This window comes from Sander lucioperca, chromosome 7, assembly GCF_008315115.2.
Source record: "Sander lucioperca isolate FBNREF2018 chromosome 7, SLUC_FBN_1.2, whole genome shotgun sequence".
Lineage (NCBI taxonomy): Eukaryota > Metazoa > Chordata > Actinopteri > Perciformes > Percidae > Sander > Sander lucioperca.
Genome location: NC_050179.1, coordinates 18,804,013 through 18,822,980, shown reverse-complemented (window position 1 = coordinate 18,822,980; position 18,968 = coordinate 18,804,013). Strand labels below are relative to the sequence as shown.

General features: G+C 39.8%; 1 protein-coding gene across 3 annotated transcripts; it reads left to right on the top strand.

The window, feature by feature from the left end:
* Positions 1-1,241: 1,241 nt before the first annotated feature.
* Positions 1,242-18,406, top strand: ticrr (TopBP1-interacting, checkpoint, and replication regulator). 3 transcript variants are annotated; one of them, XM_031295201.2, is made up of 22 exons: positions 1,242-2,418; positions 3,283-3,520; positions 3,812-4,047; positions 4,831-5,065; positions 5,766-5,904; positions 6,041-6,168; positions 6,421-6,624; positions 7,602-7,744; positions 9,378-9,478; positions 9,569-9,662; positions 10,013-10,095; positions 10,476-10,706; positions 10,897-10,984; positions 11,282-11,360; positions 11,734-11,865; positions 12,130-12,220; positions 12,362-12,420; positions 12,665-12,942; positions 14,394-16,218; positions 16,480-16,584; positions 16,947-17,075; positions 17,699-18,406. In XM_031295201.2, the coding sequence occupies exons 1-22, from the start codon at positions 1,744-1,746 to the stop codon at positions 17,806-17,808; spliced, it is 5,403 nt and encodes a 1,800-aa protein (XP_031151061.1). In that variant the 5' UTR covers positions 1,242-1,743; the 3' UTR covers positions 17,809-18,406. The 3 variants fall into 3 exon arrangements, 2 of the variants coding, with proteins under 2 accessions (XP_031151061.1, XP_031151060.1); XR_004897900.1 differs by having other exon boundaries at positions 1,744-2,418; positions 14,394-16,584; positions 17,699-18,020; positions 18,136-18,406; XM_031295200.2 differs by having other exon boundaries at positions 1,243-2,418; positions 14,394-16,584.
* Positions 18,407-18,968: the final 562 nt, after the last annotated feature.

Sequence of the window (18,968 nt, the reverse complement as noted above, 5' to 3'; positions counted from 1 at the left end):
TACCTGAAAAACAGAAAAGCTGGCTCCATGTACTTAAAGATGATATTGCCTGTTTCAAGGATTTTGGTCATAGCTGTTTTATTATGGTTTATTATTATGCATTGTATACCAATGATGACAAATCTCACTATATATCAAGTAATAATATCAAAGGTGTATGTGCTAGCCTATGTAGACGGTGAGTTATCAAAATGTCATCCACAGTCTTATTTACACTAACATTTGTGTAGTCATTGAATTGATATACCAATGACCCACAGAGGACATCATTATACGTCAGTTTTCTAGTTTTGCTAAAAGCTTGAGGGAACATTGAAAAACCAGTGAGAAGACCCAGACCTTCGGATCAAAGCCAAATGTTGCTCTGAATGAGAGCTTTTCCATTTTAGGCAGTGAGAGACAGAATGGTTAAGAATACCAAGCTCTCATTCCAATGCTTGGCACACCAGAGCAAGTGAATAGTCATCTATGGACCAACATGATAAAAAAAAAACTGTCTGAGTCCTTTGCCCAGTTTTTATTTGGTCTCTTTCCTATAAACAAACACACAGAGCAGACAGTCGAGTGTGGACATTGCATATTTATACTTGCACCTTTATTGATATTTTTCACTCTTTATATTTTTTTGTATTAGCCTACCCTTAAATCGCCTAGATTTTCCTAGTACTAAAATATGTTATTTGGTCCCAAAATGTTCAAAGGGAAAGGAAGATCTTTTATAATTTATCCATGTTGCTTTGTTTATTTAGGTCTGGGGCATATATTTACTTTGAGCATCAAAAAGTGAAAATCCATAAATGTAGCCTACTTCTGCATAAATTGCAGAGGAAGAAAGGGAGTAGTGGTCCTTGGCTGGTGTGTCTCTAGAAACAGCAGAGTCACACAATGCTGTGTAGACTGTACATTGACATATATAAGAAGATACTGTAGGGTAACTAGCGTTAGCTATGCAGAGCAGTCCACTTTCACAAAATTAAACTATTGATAACTCAGAGACTAACATGCAGATCGAGGTATTTCTTTTATTTTTCAAGTTATCCGTTGCATCAATGGATGTATTATATTGACAGTTGCATCTTAATGTACATAATGTTTTACGAAAAAGGAGCTTTTAAAAGTTAAATGCAAGTGGTGCCTGTTTATGTAGTACGTAATATGTGCAGGTTTGATTGACGGTGCATTTGCCCAATATAAAATTAACATGAGACTTGTGGCGAATCGCCGGATAGCTTACGCCTTCTTTCGGACCAATTAGGTTGTTGTTATTACGGGATGTAACCAATCACAGCGAAGGAGTAGGTTCCTGTTCAACGAGCGCGAACGGTTAAGGACGGGACAGACGGCTAAGAGAAAATGGCGAATATGGATGAGTTTAGGTACGGGATTAACGTTATATGGAAATTTTAAGCAGTTTTGATATCTAACGTGAATAAGCTCGGACGTATTTCTTTTCTACCTTGGGTGCAAGTTATTTCGAAGTTACAACGGCAAGCGCTGGCGAAGCTAATTTGTAATTGCGTTAAATTAAGTCTAGGTAGTTACGCTAACGTTAGCTGACGTTAGCTAGAAACATGAACTGTCCTTAGTTGGCAGCTGTAAATGGCGTCCTTGTGCCTACACACTATGAAATGACAATGGACCTGAATACATTTGAGCAACGCTGACCTCCTGTTTTCATGGCTTTTCGTTGAGTTAAGGGTTCTGGAGCCACTCGCTGTCTTTGGGGACACTGCAGTTGACGTTATGGCTTTACACAACTTGGTTTTTGTTATCGATGTGGATTATGGTGATCACGATTCAGGAGATCAACTGGATGCCACAAATCATCACGTGAAACGAGGAATATTACAAACCCTGCTGCATTTCGGCTACAAATATGGATTTGACAAATTGCGCTGGGGTTATAAATTCTTTCAATCCAAGACTGGCCGCAATGGAAACTTTTTATCACGGGGGTCAGACTTCAAGGAGCTTCGCCACAAAACGTTTGAGGATTTTGAAATAGAGTTTGAAGCCAAGTTTGACCTGAAGGATAAACAGTGCCCTTCTCAGCAGAAGCAGCTATCCAAGCATTCTGTCTCAGTTCAAAATGCACTTAAAGAAACCCTGCTGGACTTCCAATGGGACAGACCAGACATCACCTCTCCCACTAAACAGTGCTTGAGGCCGCGGAGGTCGACCCGAGCTGGAAAGCCCAGTGTTTCACAGGAGGATGACATGTCAAACAACGGGAAGAATGTGGTGTTTATTGTCTCGGAGTGTCCACGTTCCAGGTCACAACTTGTGGACTATCTTTCCTTGGGAAACCGTGATCTGCCTACAGATGTGACGGAACACATCATACCCAGGGGCCTTCACGACATGCTGGCTCAGCGACAAGTTGTGCTGCACTGGATTGACAGTAGATCACATGTCCAGGTGAGTACAGCAAAGAATACTGAGTACAAAAACAACTGGACAGTTTTGACAAAATCACAATATCTATGAACCGGTAAGTTCATAACAAATCATATGGATGTAAATAGTGTTGCTTTCCTGTGTAAATAAGTGGTGAAATCAGAAGAAAATCATAAATATTGTAAATGGTAATTAGCAGGTAAGTGTCACTCACTTTTTTAGGTAGCTAATGCAGTCGTAGAAGTTAATATCATTTCAACTGTAAAGCAGCCTTTAGGACATTTAGACATTTAGGCTACTGTGTATCACATTTTTTGGCCTTTTGAGATAGTGATGGGTGACAATTTTAGTATATGCTTTGGCCTTTTCGGTCATCAAATACTCAGTTGAGCACCTGGGAGAGTTTTTGAATGATGTGTTGGACAGCACTCTTTTCACCATTTATCATCATCATTTATTTTTATTTTTTTTTTTTTTTTTTTTTTTACAAATACAAAAGATAAAACAGACAGAACAGCAATAGTTTTTATCTTATACAGGCAACCCATCAGGCAATTCCAAATAACTAACAAACTAGCAAGCAACAATGTTACACAAACATAAAACAAACAAAAAAACTACAACAAAAAAAACATAAAATAAAATGACAAATACAGAACTTAGGAAAATACCCATTATCATCAACAACACCAAATGAGGCAATACATTGGTAAATATTTAAAAAACTGCATGATTGATCAAGGCATTAACCTAAACTAACCTCATACTCTGTTTAACCAGTCGTAGAATGGCTATAAACATAGATCGCTACTTACAGAAGTGACTGTTAAAACAAATTTCCTTTTTCACTAACATAAGCAACTTTGATGTTTTGTCTTCTTGCAGGTCATGAGGTGTGAGGATCACCTCAGCTTTGACAAGCTGTCAGAGGTTCTAGCTCAGCTGGGTGGCAGAGTGATCCCTGTGGTTGCACTGCTGAATCTTTGCTTCACTCAAAAGCCAGACTCCGGCTACAGGAGAAAGAGTTTTGCATTCAAGTCCAGCATTGGATACCTGCTGTCTTCTGAAAGGCTCCACAACCTGGCTTTTCCTGTCATTAGCGGTGTTCTGCGGTGGGAGCAAGGTTGGTAACTTGGAAGTAAACTCTTATCATCATCTGTTATGATTCAAATATGGCTGAAATAGTGCAGCAGTTAAAACTATTCATGTGATCTGTAGTTTAAATACAGATACAAAATAGGGCTGGATCCGAATATTTGTTAGATGGGTAGGTATCTGAACAAGAACCAAACACAACAGCAGAAATGATATGAAATGCATAAGTGTCAGACAAGGGAAATTAAGCACATTAAACATGAAGTTGAAAATGAACTGCCATTATTTATGTGTGTTGTGTTGTTCTTCACCCACCCAGGTGACATGACACAGAGTTGTAGCATCAAGGTTGAGCCAGTGTCTCGTAGACAGAGGCTTCTCCCAGAGTCGGTGGAAGTGTGTCTGAAGGGAGTGCTGCAGGACTGGGATGATTCTTCACTAACACAGACCTCCACAGAGTCATGGGTGCTACATTGTTCCAGCAGCAGTAACCAGGGAGCTGCTGCTGCCTTCCAGCATCTCCTGATGGAGCTGTCCGCTCACGCTCTGCACATGGTGAGACATCCAAACACAACAGTGCTGTTTTTCCCAAGGTGCTCATGTGCAAATTGCATTTCAGTTACACAGTACAGCTGACCCAGTTAAGGGCTACTGCTACATCATACATATCTGCTTTGTAAATCAATAGTCCTGTGTTTTCCTTTGGGGTAAATTTAATATTTTCTGGTCTCATGACTGCACTCCCTATTTTTGCAATAATTTAACAGAAAAACATTATCAACATCTCAACAGCAATCAGGTTTTCATGTCAGTCCCTGAGAGTCTAGGAGCAAAGTTGAGCGAGAAATACATTGCAGAGATACATTTCCAGTTGAACATTATCTCAATTGGAAGAACACACAGCACTCTGTATCAAACATGGCAAGCAGACAAGTCAAGTTGAAGGACAGATGGCAAACCAAAAAAATGGATATTAACACTTAATGCCACCGTAACTCTTAATGAACTGGATGTCTTTGATTTTTAGATTTATGATTTAATAATATTCATTGTGTGTCTAGTTGTGGATTTTTCCTGTTAACACTTAAACAGTGTATAGAGATCTGGGGATTGTACAGTATAAGTCACATGCCAATTGCTCAGTCAAATAGAGAGTCAGTTGGAACAAGAACTAGCCATTATCATATATATATATATATATATATATATATATATATATATATATATATATACACACACACACACACACACATACTGACATAGAAATGTCCCTGTTCTCTCTGTGCATTTACTGATTCACTTCTCCTCCTCTTTCCCTTTTTATGCTTGTTCTCCCAGCTTTCTGAGGTGAATGACAGCGGCCTGGTGTGCTCGGCTGTCCTCTCCCCATTGTCACACACTACAGCTCTGCTCACTATTCTCCAGTCTGGAGTCACTCAGCATGATCAGTTCCTAACTACCGAAATAATTGCCCCTGCCACAGAAGAAACCTCAGCTGAATTGCCAGATGTTGTGAGCAGTGTTCTGGGAGTAGTGTATGACATCATGGAGGATGATGGTGACACTGTTAAAGGTGAGGATAGAACAGTAATATCCAGGGTTCAAAACATTGAACGTGTGTATCTTGGGAAACATTTCTGCCTGAATTTATCAATAAGCACACAAGTCACCAAAAATAAAAGTATGTTACCGAAAAGTTGGTGTTAACTTTTAGCTGTTAAAAGTATACAGTTCACTTGTTACAGTTAATATACTTGAACAAGATGGTATAATGTTCTAATTTTTGTTATAATAGCTTTCAGGGTTCATACGTTTTGAAAAAATTGGAAAAGTTATGGAATTTGAAAAATGCAAATTCCAGGCCTGGAAAGGTTTTGGAAACATAAAAAAACCCAGAAAGTTTAGGAAAAGTCATGGAATTTATTTTTAACGCAGCATAATAATATGTGATTAATAAATGTATTTCACGTCGTCCTAACGTCAAAGTTCTATTCGGGGCGCGATATTACGAATCCCACTATGAGCAACATAAATTGTCATTCATTTTATTGTTAAAACCTCTAAGGGGAAAACTTTAACACAGATTTGTGTTCTTGTTGTATAATGTCGACTGACATTTTCAGGAAAACATAGTCATGGACATTTGCCAAAAAGTCATGGAAAAGTATTGGTTAAAATGCGTATGAACCCTGAGTTTTATTTTCAATGCATGTTATGTTGTATTATTTCTAGCTGGTTATTGCTGGGTTTTTTATTTTTATTTTTTTCCTCAGACCAACGAAAAGATCAACAGGTTCCTGAGTGGGCTCAGCAGGAAGTCAGCCATTGCCAGCTTACAGCAGGCATGTTGGAGAGTTGGTTCCCTCAGTCGGACCAGTCAGGAGTGAGTTCCCATTTAATGGAGTCAATGAGGTAAGATTGACATTTTAAGGTAGAATTTGTATACAGTGCTTTTGAAGCAAGAATTATATAAAAATTTAAACACAAAAATAAACTTTTTGGCACAGAAAGTGACAGCTGGTCCTGATGTTTTACCTTCTTTGAACAGGTTGCTGCATGCAGTGCCAGAGCAGAGAGAAGAGGAGGAGTTGTCTGTCCTACAGCAGGAGCTGATCAGTGGTCTGGCTGAATTGTATCAAACATCCCGGGGTGCAGATGCCAAGAGGGGCAAGAAACGTGAGAAAGCCTCATCTTAATTGTTATGCATATTCCAGGGTTTCTATGAAGGTTGTGAAATTTGTAAAAGTATAGAAGTTACATTTAAGATATTGGGAATAACCAATTATCCTTTTAAACGTTAAGTTAAGTTTAAAATTGTGAGGAAATGGAAGAAAAATGTTCAGTTTCCAGTATTAGCTTATCAAGATTTTGACCTGAGGGAAAGCTGCACAAAATATTTCTCTATCATTTACCATCTTTGATCTACAGGTGGCGCCCAGCGCACACCGGTGAAACAGAAGATGAAGACCATGAGCCGCTCTCTGCAGATGCTGAACGTGGCACGGCTGAATGTCAAAGCCCAAAAGAACCAGGCAGAGGCTGAGCAGCTGGTGGCTGAGGGCAGAGGCCCAGACAGACAGGGGAAGAGACTTTCAAGTGACAGGAACAAATCTGGCGGAGCGAACACCATTAGTGAGTATCACTTTTAATAAAAAAAAAAAAAAAAAAAAAAAATATATATATAAAGGACAATTCCGGCGCAAAACGAACCTAGGGGTTATTAACAGATGTGTACCCACTCGATCGCTCTCTGCAACATGTTTTAATGCTAATCGAATGAGTTTGGAGCTTGAAAGAAGCTAGCGCGGACCACTGATTAGCTTACAATGCTAGTATTCGGGGCACAGGGAAAGTAATATTATAATAATAAGTACTATTTATACCACCAAAAAGGCTCAAAATAAGACTGTCACGTTCTCGTACACAGGCGGCCGCCGTCTTGGGAGCTACGGCCTTTCTAAACTATCTTTTTAATAAACTGTCTGTACACTTAGAAAGTTCTCAATGCTTCAGTTAACATTTAGGGACCCTCATTATGCTACGTTGAAGTTTGGTGATATTTTGAGCCTTTTTGGTGGTATAAATAGCGGTTTGTTTTTACTTTCCCTGTGCCCCGAATACTAGCGTTGCAAGCTAATCAGCAGTCCACGCTAGGTTCTTTCAAACTACAAACACATTCGATTAGCATGAAAACATGTCCCAGAGAGCGATCGAGTGGGTACACATCTGTTATTAACCCCTATGTTCGTTTTGCGCCAGAATTGTCCTTTTAATATAAGCATATTATCAAACTACCTTTTTGGTAAAATAATAACTCAAGTAATAAGGGTTCAGAAAATGTCACGATTCAATATCGATTTTCAGGCTCAAGATTCGATTCAAAATCGATTCTCGATTCAAAAACGATTCACAGTATGTAAATGTAGTTACTTTTCCCATGTGATTGCAGTAGACATTCAATAAAAAAATTCAAAAATATGAATCGATTTTTGGAATGCTATGAATCGATTTTGAATCTGTAGAGCTTGAATCGCGATTCGAATGGGAATTGATTTTTTTTTTTTTGCATACCCCTATCAAGTAATGTATCTTGAGCTTTCTTTGCCCAGGTTTCACTAGTGAGGAAGATCTGCTGTCCTATCTAAAGTGCAGTTATGAGAAGACCATGGCAGAGAGAGAGTCCCTCCTCACTAGTGTCCAGCAGCTCCTGTTTGCTGTGAAAACATTCCTCGTTACAGAATCAGACCTGCAGGTGAGACACGTGGCAGCTTTAAATGCACTTCAATCCTGACCTGACCCACTTTCATCTTTACAGCAGACTGGTTATTATTATTTGTTGGTGGATGAATTGATAGATTGTTGTGCTGCACAATTGTGGATAATCATACACTGTGATTTCATTTGTTTTGTTAGTTAGTACATTTTTGGTACATTGCCAGTTGTTTCATTGAGTTTGACTGCCGATACCGATTGTGGCCGATTCCAATTTCATATTTTCTAACCACCTTACAGCACACACAAATACTTATTTTCTATCTTTTCTTTAATAGAACATTTTACATTTTGCATAGAACATAAAACATTTTATCGCTATAAAATAGAACTATATAAATTACTCCTGGTGTGGGAAATTCACTGCATTTCGCTGTCTTTGTACTCTGCACAATGACAATAAAGTTGAATCTAATCTAAAAAAAAAAAAACCTCGGAACAATCCAGCAAATAGACGGTACTCTAGAGTTCTGTTACCTGAAACAGATGATTTAACGTCACCGCTCATTTTACACACAGTTTAGCAACAAAACTAAACGCTGAGGGAAGATTACTACGTTTTTTTTTTAAAGAATTATTTTTTGGGGCTTTTCCCTTTTATTAACTGACAGTGGATAGACATGAAAGGGGGGAGAGAGATGGGGGAAGACACGCAGCAAAGGGCCGCAGGTCGGATTCGAACCCCGGCCGCTGCAGGACTCAGCCAACATGGGGCGAACGCTCTAACTGGGTGAGCTAGAGGCTGCCCCGATTACTACGTTTTTAATGTTGGTTTGGAGCGGTATGCACCCCCACTAACCTGGAAAGCGTTTTAAAACAGTAACGTTAATACAGTCTAATAATATATATAATATAATCTCCTGCAGCGGGGCATCAGAGACAGGGACAATCACCGCAGCGTTTGCCAATATTAGCTTCTTGTCTCATCTGGGGTCTGATAAACAGTAAATTCATCAAAGTCAGTGTGCCCAACGCTATTTTCCGATAAACTGTAGCTGTGAGTGCGGTTTTCTGGTTGAGAGAGAGAGAGAGAGAGAGAGAGAGAGAGAGAGAGAGAGAGAGAGAGAGAGAGAGAGAGAGAGAGAGAGAGAGACGAGAGGAGAGAGAGAGAGAGAGAGAGGAGGAGAGAGGAGGAGAGAGAGAGAGAGGAGAGAGAGAGAGAGAGAGAGGAGAGGAGAGAGAGAGAGACGAGAGAGAGGAGAGAGAGAGAGGAGAGGAGAGAGAGAGAGAGAGAGAGAGAGAGAGAGAGAGAGAGAGAGAGAGAGAGAGAGTATAATTACGACTTTATGATATTTCATAAACAGCTGATGGAGCGGCGGTGCGTGTGCAGTTGCGCGATGTTTATCAAGCGGCGCCCGAGTGCATTTGACTGGCATAAAATCAGTATATGTCAGACTGACCTGCCGGTCTCCTGTCATGGCCAGTCACGTGAAAATCGTCCAATTCCAGTCACCGGCCGGTCAATCGGTGCATCTCTAATAACAATGGTGATATAAGATGCAGAAACTTTTCTTATCGAGTTAATGAAAGCATTCAGTGCATCACAAAGTACATCAAAGTGAACAGTTGGACTGGGATTAATTTGCATATCTAAAATGTTGTCTTCTTTGCAGGTAAAGACCTCCCTGTTTGTCCAGCAACACCTCCTCAAGACCAGCAAATCAATCAGACAGCTCTACGGCACGGCTGCTGATGTTGATAGCAAAGTCAGAGAGTGAGTGCCTTCGAGGTTTAATAAAGCAATTCTTTTTTGGAGTCAAATTAATTATATTTATGCATCAGTAACACAGGTTGTCTCCTCTAGGTGCAAGCTTCAGGCGTTGCTGAGGCTGGAGTTGTGCAGACTTTTCTCCGTGGAGCAGTCTGACTTACTGGATGTGGATCAGATGGCAGAGGAGGTGAGATGCTCACTATTGTGTCACTGGTGCAGTTAAATATTCTTTCTTTATGAAAGGGCAGAAGAGTAACACTGCCCAGGGCTGCAACTAACAATTATTTATATTGTCAATTAATCTGTTGATTATTTTCTCGATTAATCGATTAGTAGGCCTTATTTAACTGATTGCCTTCATTAATTACCACAATGATAAGATATCCGATTGAATTGACATATTCCCACATTTAATATATATATTTATCAACAGCCTGAAACCATTTTGACCAGCAGAGTTTATGCCTTTATGTATGTCATTAATTGCACAATAAAGCAAATGTAAAAAAGAAAATTCTTATCTCTCCTTCTTCTCAGGTGGCTGAAATGCTCAGAATAATCTCTTTAACAAAAGACCCAGTTTGCCTAGCAAGGTTTCTTGGAGATGAAGTCCTCCCAGGGTAAGTGTATGGGGCTGCAGGAATGTGATTGTTGTGTGTGTGTATTTGCCCAGATTAATCAAGAATAATGAAAGCCTAGCATTTTAATGCTATGAAGCTGATTTGTTTGAAAACAAAGTAAAAATTTAAGTAAAGGACAATATGGAAGCAGTAGTTATTGATGACATTTGTTGGGAGTCAATAGTTAGTTACTATATATTTAGTTAGAAATTCATTATTTTCAATATCCTGTACTCATTGCACTTATTTCGCTAACATGCTTTTGCTTCTTGATTGCCATAAATATTTAGTTTTTAAAAACAAAACTGATAAAAAATAAATGAGCCAAATCTTCTCATCTAAAGTTGTTATATACTAAGTCTATGGTCTTTCTGTGGCAGGTTCCTGACTGCAGTCCCCAGAGTGCTGGCAGACATCTACCATAGTCTGGGCACCCAGCTCCCTGAGGCTTTGGTGGCTGCCCTGCCTGCTGACTTCTTCAGCGACGAGTCAGTTGCCAAAGACAGCATTTCTCCTTCAGCCTCCTCACCTCCCTTCTCCACACACAGCCTGGTTTCAGATGGCAGAGATCGCCTGCAGGACCTGCGAAATCGCTCGGCCAGCAACAGGAGGTGAGGGAGGCTGTATTAATGGAATTAAAAAAACATCACAGAAGACGTGATTGAAGATGATGATGTTGCTCTTTGAATGTCACTGGATTGGAATCATTGTCATTTCCAGTAACAATTTTAATGATTAAGCCATGATATATGTATTTTGTAAGATATATGTCCAGGATTTTCTTTCTTTTTTTTTTTTTAGGAGTGGGATGCTGACTCGTCATCGCAGTATGACTGAATCATCACAGAGTCTTCGCCAAATAGAAATCCCCAAAAAGACTACAAGAGCTGTAAGATGACCATAGATAATGAATCACTGCTGATATTTTTATTGGAGTTTTATGAAACCTTGATCAACTAGTACTTTCATAATAACACTAATTGTTGGGTTTTAACCAGCTTAGCGTCATCCAAAGGCATATCATATAAGTTTTAAATGCATTGTCTAATTTCTGAAATGCTTACTGTTTTGTTCTGTGTGAAGACCATCATCTAACTAAGAGAGCTGAGCTGACATTTGCACCTGTTTAATGTATATTTCAGCTGTCTAATCCAGGTTACTTTACCGACTTTTGTGCATTAATTAGTCCAAATCAAAGGTCTGCGTTGCTTTGAAGAAACCTGTTGCAGAACCACCACCTAAACCTCAGAAACAAGAAACACAAGGTATGTTTTATTTGACATTTCACTTAAACACATCCAGCGCCACTTGCTTACTCAACCCTAAATCTTATCTATATTATAAATTAATTCAAACATCCTCAGAAATCTCAAACCACATCTACAGAATAATCTTTTAATCTGCTGTCCATTAGTTTTTTCAGTATGTTGTAAAAAATGTAATTCAACCTGAATTAAGCATCTGTTTTTTTCCCACAAAGAAGCAAACTAAAAACTCTTTACATCCTTTTTTCAAGCTGGGGGGGAGGGGGAGATTGTTTTAAACTCTAAAGACAGATTTTGGGAGTAGTGTTACCTTTGACCATCACCACGTTGAAATGAGAGTCCTAAATACAGACCGTGTTCGGATTGTCCACAGAGGTGACAAAGGTGAGAAGAAATCTGTTCAACCAAGAGATTGTATCCCCCTCAAAGAGAGCCAAACTGCCGAGGAGCCAGTCTGTGTCCGCTGTGGAAGGCCTGAAACGCAAGCGATCTGATGAATCTGAAGGTAAACAAATTCATTATTGCAAATGAATTGAAAGGAAAAAACTGTTGTAAATGACCTTTGTATGCATGAGAGGAGACCCTTTTACTTTCCAGTATATAGCCATGCAATCTTGATATTCAGATGCTCAATGATGGTAAGAAAGAAGTTAAGTGTATTTTTTTTTAGTGATTTTTTAGTGATAGGAGATTGTCCCACAGCATGTTCATTTCAATTAACTGGATTGTTTTTGAGCAATTTATCTCAAAAGAAATTCTTCCTTTTCAGAGAGGCACACACTTTTAACAAAGAAAGTGTGTGAAACACCGCACCACAAGCAAGTGTCAAGTCGCCTCCTATACAGGCAGAAAATGGGAAGGTATGGTTGCTTTATCTTTGCCTTATTGAGATTTACTGAGTAACTATATGTATTGTATAACCCAAACATTATCTGCAGTTGCTTATTATTGTGAACTAAAAATGTTTACTGATTTCATTTTTTTACTATTCTTTTTTTCAGGAGATCTGTCCCAACTGAGGAGTGCATTGTGGAAGAATCACCAGTAAAACCTTCAGAAGGTATTTAACTCATACCACCATGTTGCTTTTCCACACAAAATATATAATTACATTTATGTATGACAGAATTATAGTCAGTATTTGTCTTTGGTTTAAGTACACAACAGAAGTGTTTGTTGTCTTTTAAAATCGAGGAAAGAATCAGAGATCAATCTTTTTCCTGGGTTGACTGCTTGTAATAATTATTTTGTTTCATTGGAGCACTACCCATAACTTAATCTTGTGTGCTTTGGTTTTGTATCAGACCTAAGAAGGAGCCCAAGGATAAAGAAGTTTGCTCGAAGACACTCAAACGTCTTCTACTCGAGTTCTCAACCTCGCTCCCGCAACCTGGACAGGGCTCTCTCTGCATCCCAGCTTACTCTCAGCGATGGCAAAATCAGTGGGGTTAACATAAAGACAGTTCGATCTCCCATGCGTCTCCTTTTCGGGGCTGCTAATTCCCCCAGTCGGCCCTCTGACCAGTCTTGTGCAACCAGGGCCACCAGGTCACGGCTGTCCACAGACTCTTCTGTCTTTGAGGTAAGCTCTTTCTTTAATAATAAGGTTCACCAAAACACATCACATGCATTAGTAGCTGTACTACCTAAAGACTTAACGTCTGCAAATAGTTCAATTTACTGACAGATTTGTGATAAGATTCCTACACTTTTTTATAAAAGTATCATCAAAATTAAAAAAAAACATTCTTTTACTTTTAGGGCTGGGTAGCGAATTCAATACTTTTTAGGCACCGACCGCATTGCCTCTAAAGTATTGAGTATCGAAAAATGCCTCGTCTTTCAATACCTTAATAGTGAATCTCATCAGCGTCAGTGAGCCAATAAGCATGCAGCATGCTTCTACCAAGATCTAACAAAGTTGGTGATTGGCTGTCTAACGTCACACGTCGTAGAGACGCGCAGGAAAAACTTAGATTTGTGCCGTATTGTGTAATGTAATTTCTTTTTTTTGTTAAAATTGATTTTACAAAATTGGAATTGAATAAAGTATTGTTTAGAAACCCGTATCAAAGTCACGGTATTGGTATCCGTATCGAAATGCTTTGAACGATACCCAGCCTTATTTCCTTTACACATCATTGTTTTCCTGCATACGCCTTAGAAATATATTTTCATTTTAATTTTGTATAGCACTGCTTGTTCAATAAATATTTGAAGAAATCCATTTAACTACAGTATCTATATATTCATTCAGCCATCTTCCCATTCTCCTCTCATCAATATGCTGAACTATCCCTTTACTGAGTAGTGATTTTTCAGAATAAGTACTTCAAAAAACTACATTAAGTGTTAATGGGGTATAAGGGTAAATTCTGAAATTGTGTGATTGCGTAACTCTTAAATCTGATTTAAAGCGGCTGTTAGCAATATTTTTATAATAACAATGTATCAAGTGACAATGTGAACGGTATTGCTTTTAGTGATGGACCTACAGATAATTATCACCTGAATCTGCAGCTTTTCTCAACTTTACGTAGCTTTGTAGCGAGTTTCATATTATTGTTTAGCTCTCCGTCCCTCAACTTTAATGTTTTGATTCACTTTTACCGTTCTTATAGCGCAGTTTTTAGCAGCAGCTGTTTATAAATTAAAAAAAAAAAAGCTCTAAAAACCCACTGTACACTACCTGCTCAGCAACAAATAGCAGACAGACACAGTTGGCAACCAGGTGGTGAACATTGTGCAGCATTTAGCAGCTAAAGAGCCAGATATTTCCCTCAGGAATAGGTAGAGACCAAAAACATTGAATATTGAACTTGCATTCACTAAGTGGCCATAAACACTACTCGGGTAAATAACAATGTTGCTCTGTAACTGCTAGGTGTGTAATAAGGAACTGTTTATAACAAGTTCACTATATCTGTGTCAATTTTGTGTTCACAACTTGTTTCCGCTGCCCCCAAATAGCCAAAAAAAGTTATTGCAGGTTTAATAATTTCTTTTTTTTTTGTGTATGTGTGTTTGTATTAGAGTCCAAATAAAACTCCAACAAAGTCACCTGGCAAACGTGGGAGGGCCATGCATGGGATCACGACACCCAGGACGCCCAAGACGCCCAAGACCCATCGAACCCCAGAGTCCCCCAAAACCCCACCTCCATCCAAGATGTGTGTTTTCTCTGTTGCAGAGAGCCCTGTAGCAGGCAGCTCTCGTGAACATGGCATGGGTCTGAGAGGCAGTCCTTTCAGATCTCCAGCCAGAAAGACTCCTTTGGTAGAGACACCTACTAAGGAGAGCCCTGTGAGGAGTCCACTGAAGGGTATTCTCAGGACTCCGGTCAAGGCCTTGGTTGAATGCCACATCTCTTCTGGATTATATCTTCTCAATAGCCCAATTTCCAAGACTCCCAAGAAGAGTGTCACGTGGTCTCCATCCCCTCGAAAATGTAGGGCAGAGGGCAGTGTTACTTTCAAGGTGCCAGAGTCGCCTCGTACTGCATCACGTACTTCGCCGAGACTGGCAAAAACACCCAATGAGTTCAGTAGTCCTGTCAAAAGCACAATCACTAAAATAGACATTTTCAAGACCCCAGAAAAGACTGCAAATAGTGTTGCTTTTACGCAGGAAAAAAATCAGAAGCACTCTGAAAAACTTCACAACGAGATGAAAACAGCTGAAAAAGGTGACACTGTTAGTCTACTGGAAATGCATCCTCCACAATCCACACCACCTAAACCCAACACTAGAACTCAATCCAAGACCCCTATTCCTACTGACAAAAGGATTACTCGCTCTGGACAAACTCCAGGCAAGAATTCAAGCATTGCATCCCCATGTAAGCCGGTATTTACAACAGTAGGAGGTACTACTAATTCAGAAGGACCAAATACTTCAGTAAAGTCTCCAGCAAAGTCCCTGACAAAACCGAGGTCTAGTCAAGGGGCTGGAACCACCAGACATATATTAAGGTCTCAGTCTAGTGAGAATGTTCCCTCCCAACTAAAGACAGAATCTGCTGAGAAATGTAATCTTGTGGAAAAGAACATGCAGTCAGAATCAAAAGACGAGGTACAAGCTAAACCTTCCCGATCCTCTGAAACTGACTCTAGTTCCCACACAGATTCACAGCCGTTTGACTCTTCATGTTTTAACTCTGCATCCACAGACGATGATAGTATGGACATTGTAGATGCTGCAGTTGTAAAGACCCAGCTTAGTGGAGGTATCAAGATGAACATTAGCTTTTCACGGAAGCCCTCAATGTCCAGTGAAGACTTTTTGTTGAACGCAGTGTCTCCTAAATCACGTGAGCCACCCCAAGGCACACCTAGCCGGAGCTACGGCTTCCGGCAGACACCTGACCGCCAACAGAGAGAAGCTGCTGCTCGTTTGGGCTACGGAAATAAATCCCCTCGATTTTCAACTCCTAGAGGCCCAGCAAGACTTAGTCGGCAGAAAAGCATGGGCACTCCGAACCCTCTGACTTACCAAGTAGAAATGGAAATGCAAACGTCAGGACTTCCCAAGCTCAAAATCAGACGTACAGATTCCATGAATGCGGGTGATTTGGCCTCAGATGGAGGTTCTCGATCAGGAGCTCGGAGCCCTTTAGTTGTTGTGAAACCTTCTCAGCTGGAAAGCCCCTTGGCGTTGTTCTCCAAGCACAGAGATCCAGGATGCGTCTCACCATCTGTCTGTACTCATGTCACCCCGGCCAAGAGCACCCCTGGAAAAGGTGGAAGCGTCCAAACTTACATCTGCCAGTCTTACACCCCTACACACCATCATGCAGGAACAATGTCTCCAGTGGCAACTGCAGACATCATTCCCCTGACTCCTTCACCTCAGAGTGTAGGTAAGGTGACCCCAGACAACTTCAACAGCTGGCCTCGGAGGAAGAGAGCTCAGACTGGAGTGGTTGGAGGCAAAGATCGTGGTCTGAAGGGGGAGCCTTTTTTGGTGGAGTTGCTGGAGGAAGCTGAGCTTGGAGTTAGCAAATTGCAGGATGTTGAGGACACAGATGAGCTCTCAGACAACAAAACTGCATTATTAGCTTTGACTTCCAAACGGTCACCCCCAGTTAAAGCAGATGCATCTCCTCTTTCCCCACTGGAAGGCTTGTACTGGATGGAGAAGCTGGCGGAGCAGGCTGACTGTGCAGATCCTCAGAGAGAAGAAGAAGACATCATCTGGGCCGCTGGAAATGGAGATGTCAAGTCAAGTAAGCTATGGTTCACAAATTACAGCTAAGATACTTTTTATTGTTGACTTAAAATAGCTTCTGTATTCTGACCAAATATTTAGTGTGCAACGATATACGTGACAAATGTGACGAGTGAATGTTTTGTAGTTTTGCTTGATAAATGACTAAAATTAAATGTTATGATAAATCTGTTATTTGTGACAATTGACCTATCAAATATTAGACTCATTTTTAGAGCTAGAGTTGAGCAACCATTTAAAAAATGGATATGGTGTTTGTCCAACTAAAACAGTAGTTTATGAGATATTAAATATGTTGAAATTTCATTAAGTTACAGAACAAAACTAATTTTATCGTTGCTTCTTTCTACATTTTGACAGTTGCGACTCCTCCCAGCTCAAAGGTGAGGAAGCCGGTGACAGCGACTGGGATTTTGGCCCTCACTCACTCTCCATTGTTGTTCAAGGGCAAAACAGGCTCTGCTAGTAAGAGAACGCCACATTTTAAAGGTAAGATGTACAGTGCTTGTGTTTTACAGTTATCTGTTTTTCGATATCGATATATTGCCCAGCCCTATTGGTTATGACGGTAGGCAAACTGTAATGGGTCCACTTTGCTGGGTAGTGAGGAGCAGATGTAATCCTTGACCAGTCGTTCAAAGTATGTAGAGTGCCACTGGGCAGTAGTCATTCAGGCAGGCTGGTCTTGTTTTCTTGGGCACAGGAATACTGGTGGACTTCTTGAAGCTCATGGGTATGACAGATTGAGCCAGTGACAGGTTAAATATCATTGTGGATACCGGCGCTAGTTGGTCATCACCTGTACATCCATGGTAGAACACAGTTTGGAACCCAGACCTGATAACGTCAGGTCTTCCTGATTTCTTGGTGGTGTTAACATGCTTTAAAGCCCTTCTGACTTAATGCGCAGGGAAATGGAAAGCGAGCATAAAAATTAGTAAAAGTAGAACTCTTGGCCATGTAGTGTATTTTCTACTTCTCCAGGTGAGCCAGTAGGTCAGCACACTAGCATTCTTTCACTGGCCTGATAGCCAGAAATGAACAAGCATATGTATCGATTACCCTTGATGCTAGTTAACTAACAATCCTCATTATTTGCCTAAACTTTGTAGATGACGCTGCATCAAGGAGGAGGATAGAAGTTGATGGAGTGGACGTCTCGCCCCAGCCAATCAGACGCTCATCAGAAAAGACCTACAGCAGAAAGAGGCTGCTTCACTGAATCAAGGAAATCATCTGGCAACAAAGCAAAAAGATTGTCCATTCTGTGTTTCACTGTGAAGTTGTGAGCCTTTCTTAGCCATATTTTGTCAGGAGTGCTTTTGATGGCAGAACTGAAAGATGTCTTTCAAGCACCACTTGAAAGGCTTTGCAGATAAATGAATGTCCCTTTCAGTCTCCACCAACACTTTCGACCCTGACATTTTGTGTTCTAACTTTTGTTTTAATCAGGACATTTTAAGAAAGGTAAGTTTAGCACATAGTTGAAAAGCTATGCAGTTCTGCCAAGATGTTTAAAAACTGTTCCTATTAATGATTTTAGCATTCAACAAATGCCATGTTTTCTGCACGGGCCTCTCTGAAGCTAAAACATTGGAAAATGGTCATTGTTTTTCTAAATTGTAATAAGCAATTTTACAATCAAGTCTAAAGCCTAAATGTGTTGATATAAATACTATTCATGTTTATTTATTAGTTTTTTTTTTGTTATAAACTTGCTTTTAAGTGAAAGGGAAGGGCCTAATTATTTCATATTGTAAATATCTTATGTTGTTATGTCTGCAAGTCTCATGTAAATAAAAGTCAGTTTTCTTAATTAAGGATTGAAAATCGTTTTTATCCTATACTCTCCCTGCTTTGTCAGGATTCACACTTGTTTTTGAACATTTGATAAAGCAGGGAAAGACAAAAAAAAACCTGTACAGTAATGCAAACTTAAACGTTTCACTGCACATACTTCCTTCTTTCTGAGTGACTTTTATAATTCAAGTTTATCAACTGCCAGCAAATAAAATGAAACCTGATACTTATGCCCTGTAATCACCCTCCTGTTCAAAGGTCAGTTCTCTAAAACTATGAAATTCTTTGTGTGCTTTCAGTAGGAAGTTCATCAATGATTTCTTTCACACAGGAAATTACATTTCAATAGCTGCCGATAACCCCAAATTTTATAGCCATGATTATGATATCTGATCAGGAATTAGATTTCATTGTTTTCATCAGAACTGCTAGTTGTTATGGGGGGATAATTCTTTGAATATCATTGGTCATTATTACTCACGAGTTTAGCTTGGCATCAAGCACCAGTTGCTTAATGTGAAGTCAGATAAGGTGAACCATTTCTTAGGTGTGGAATATATGTAATCATAGCTGAATTCTATT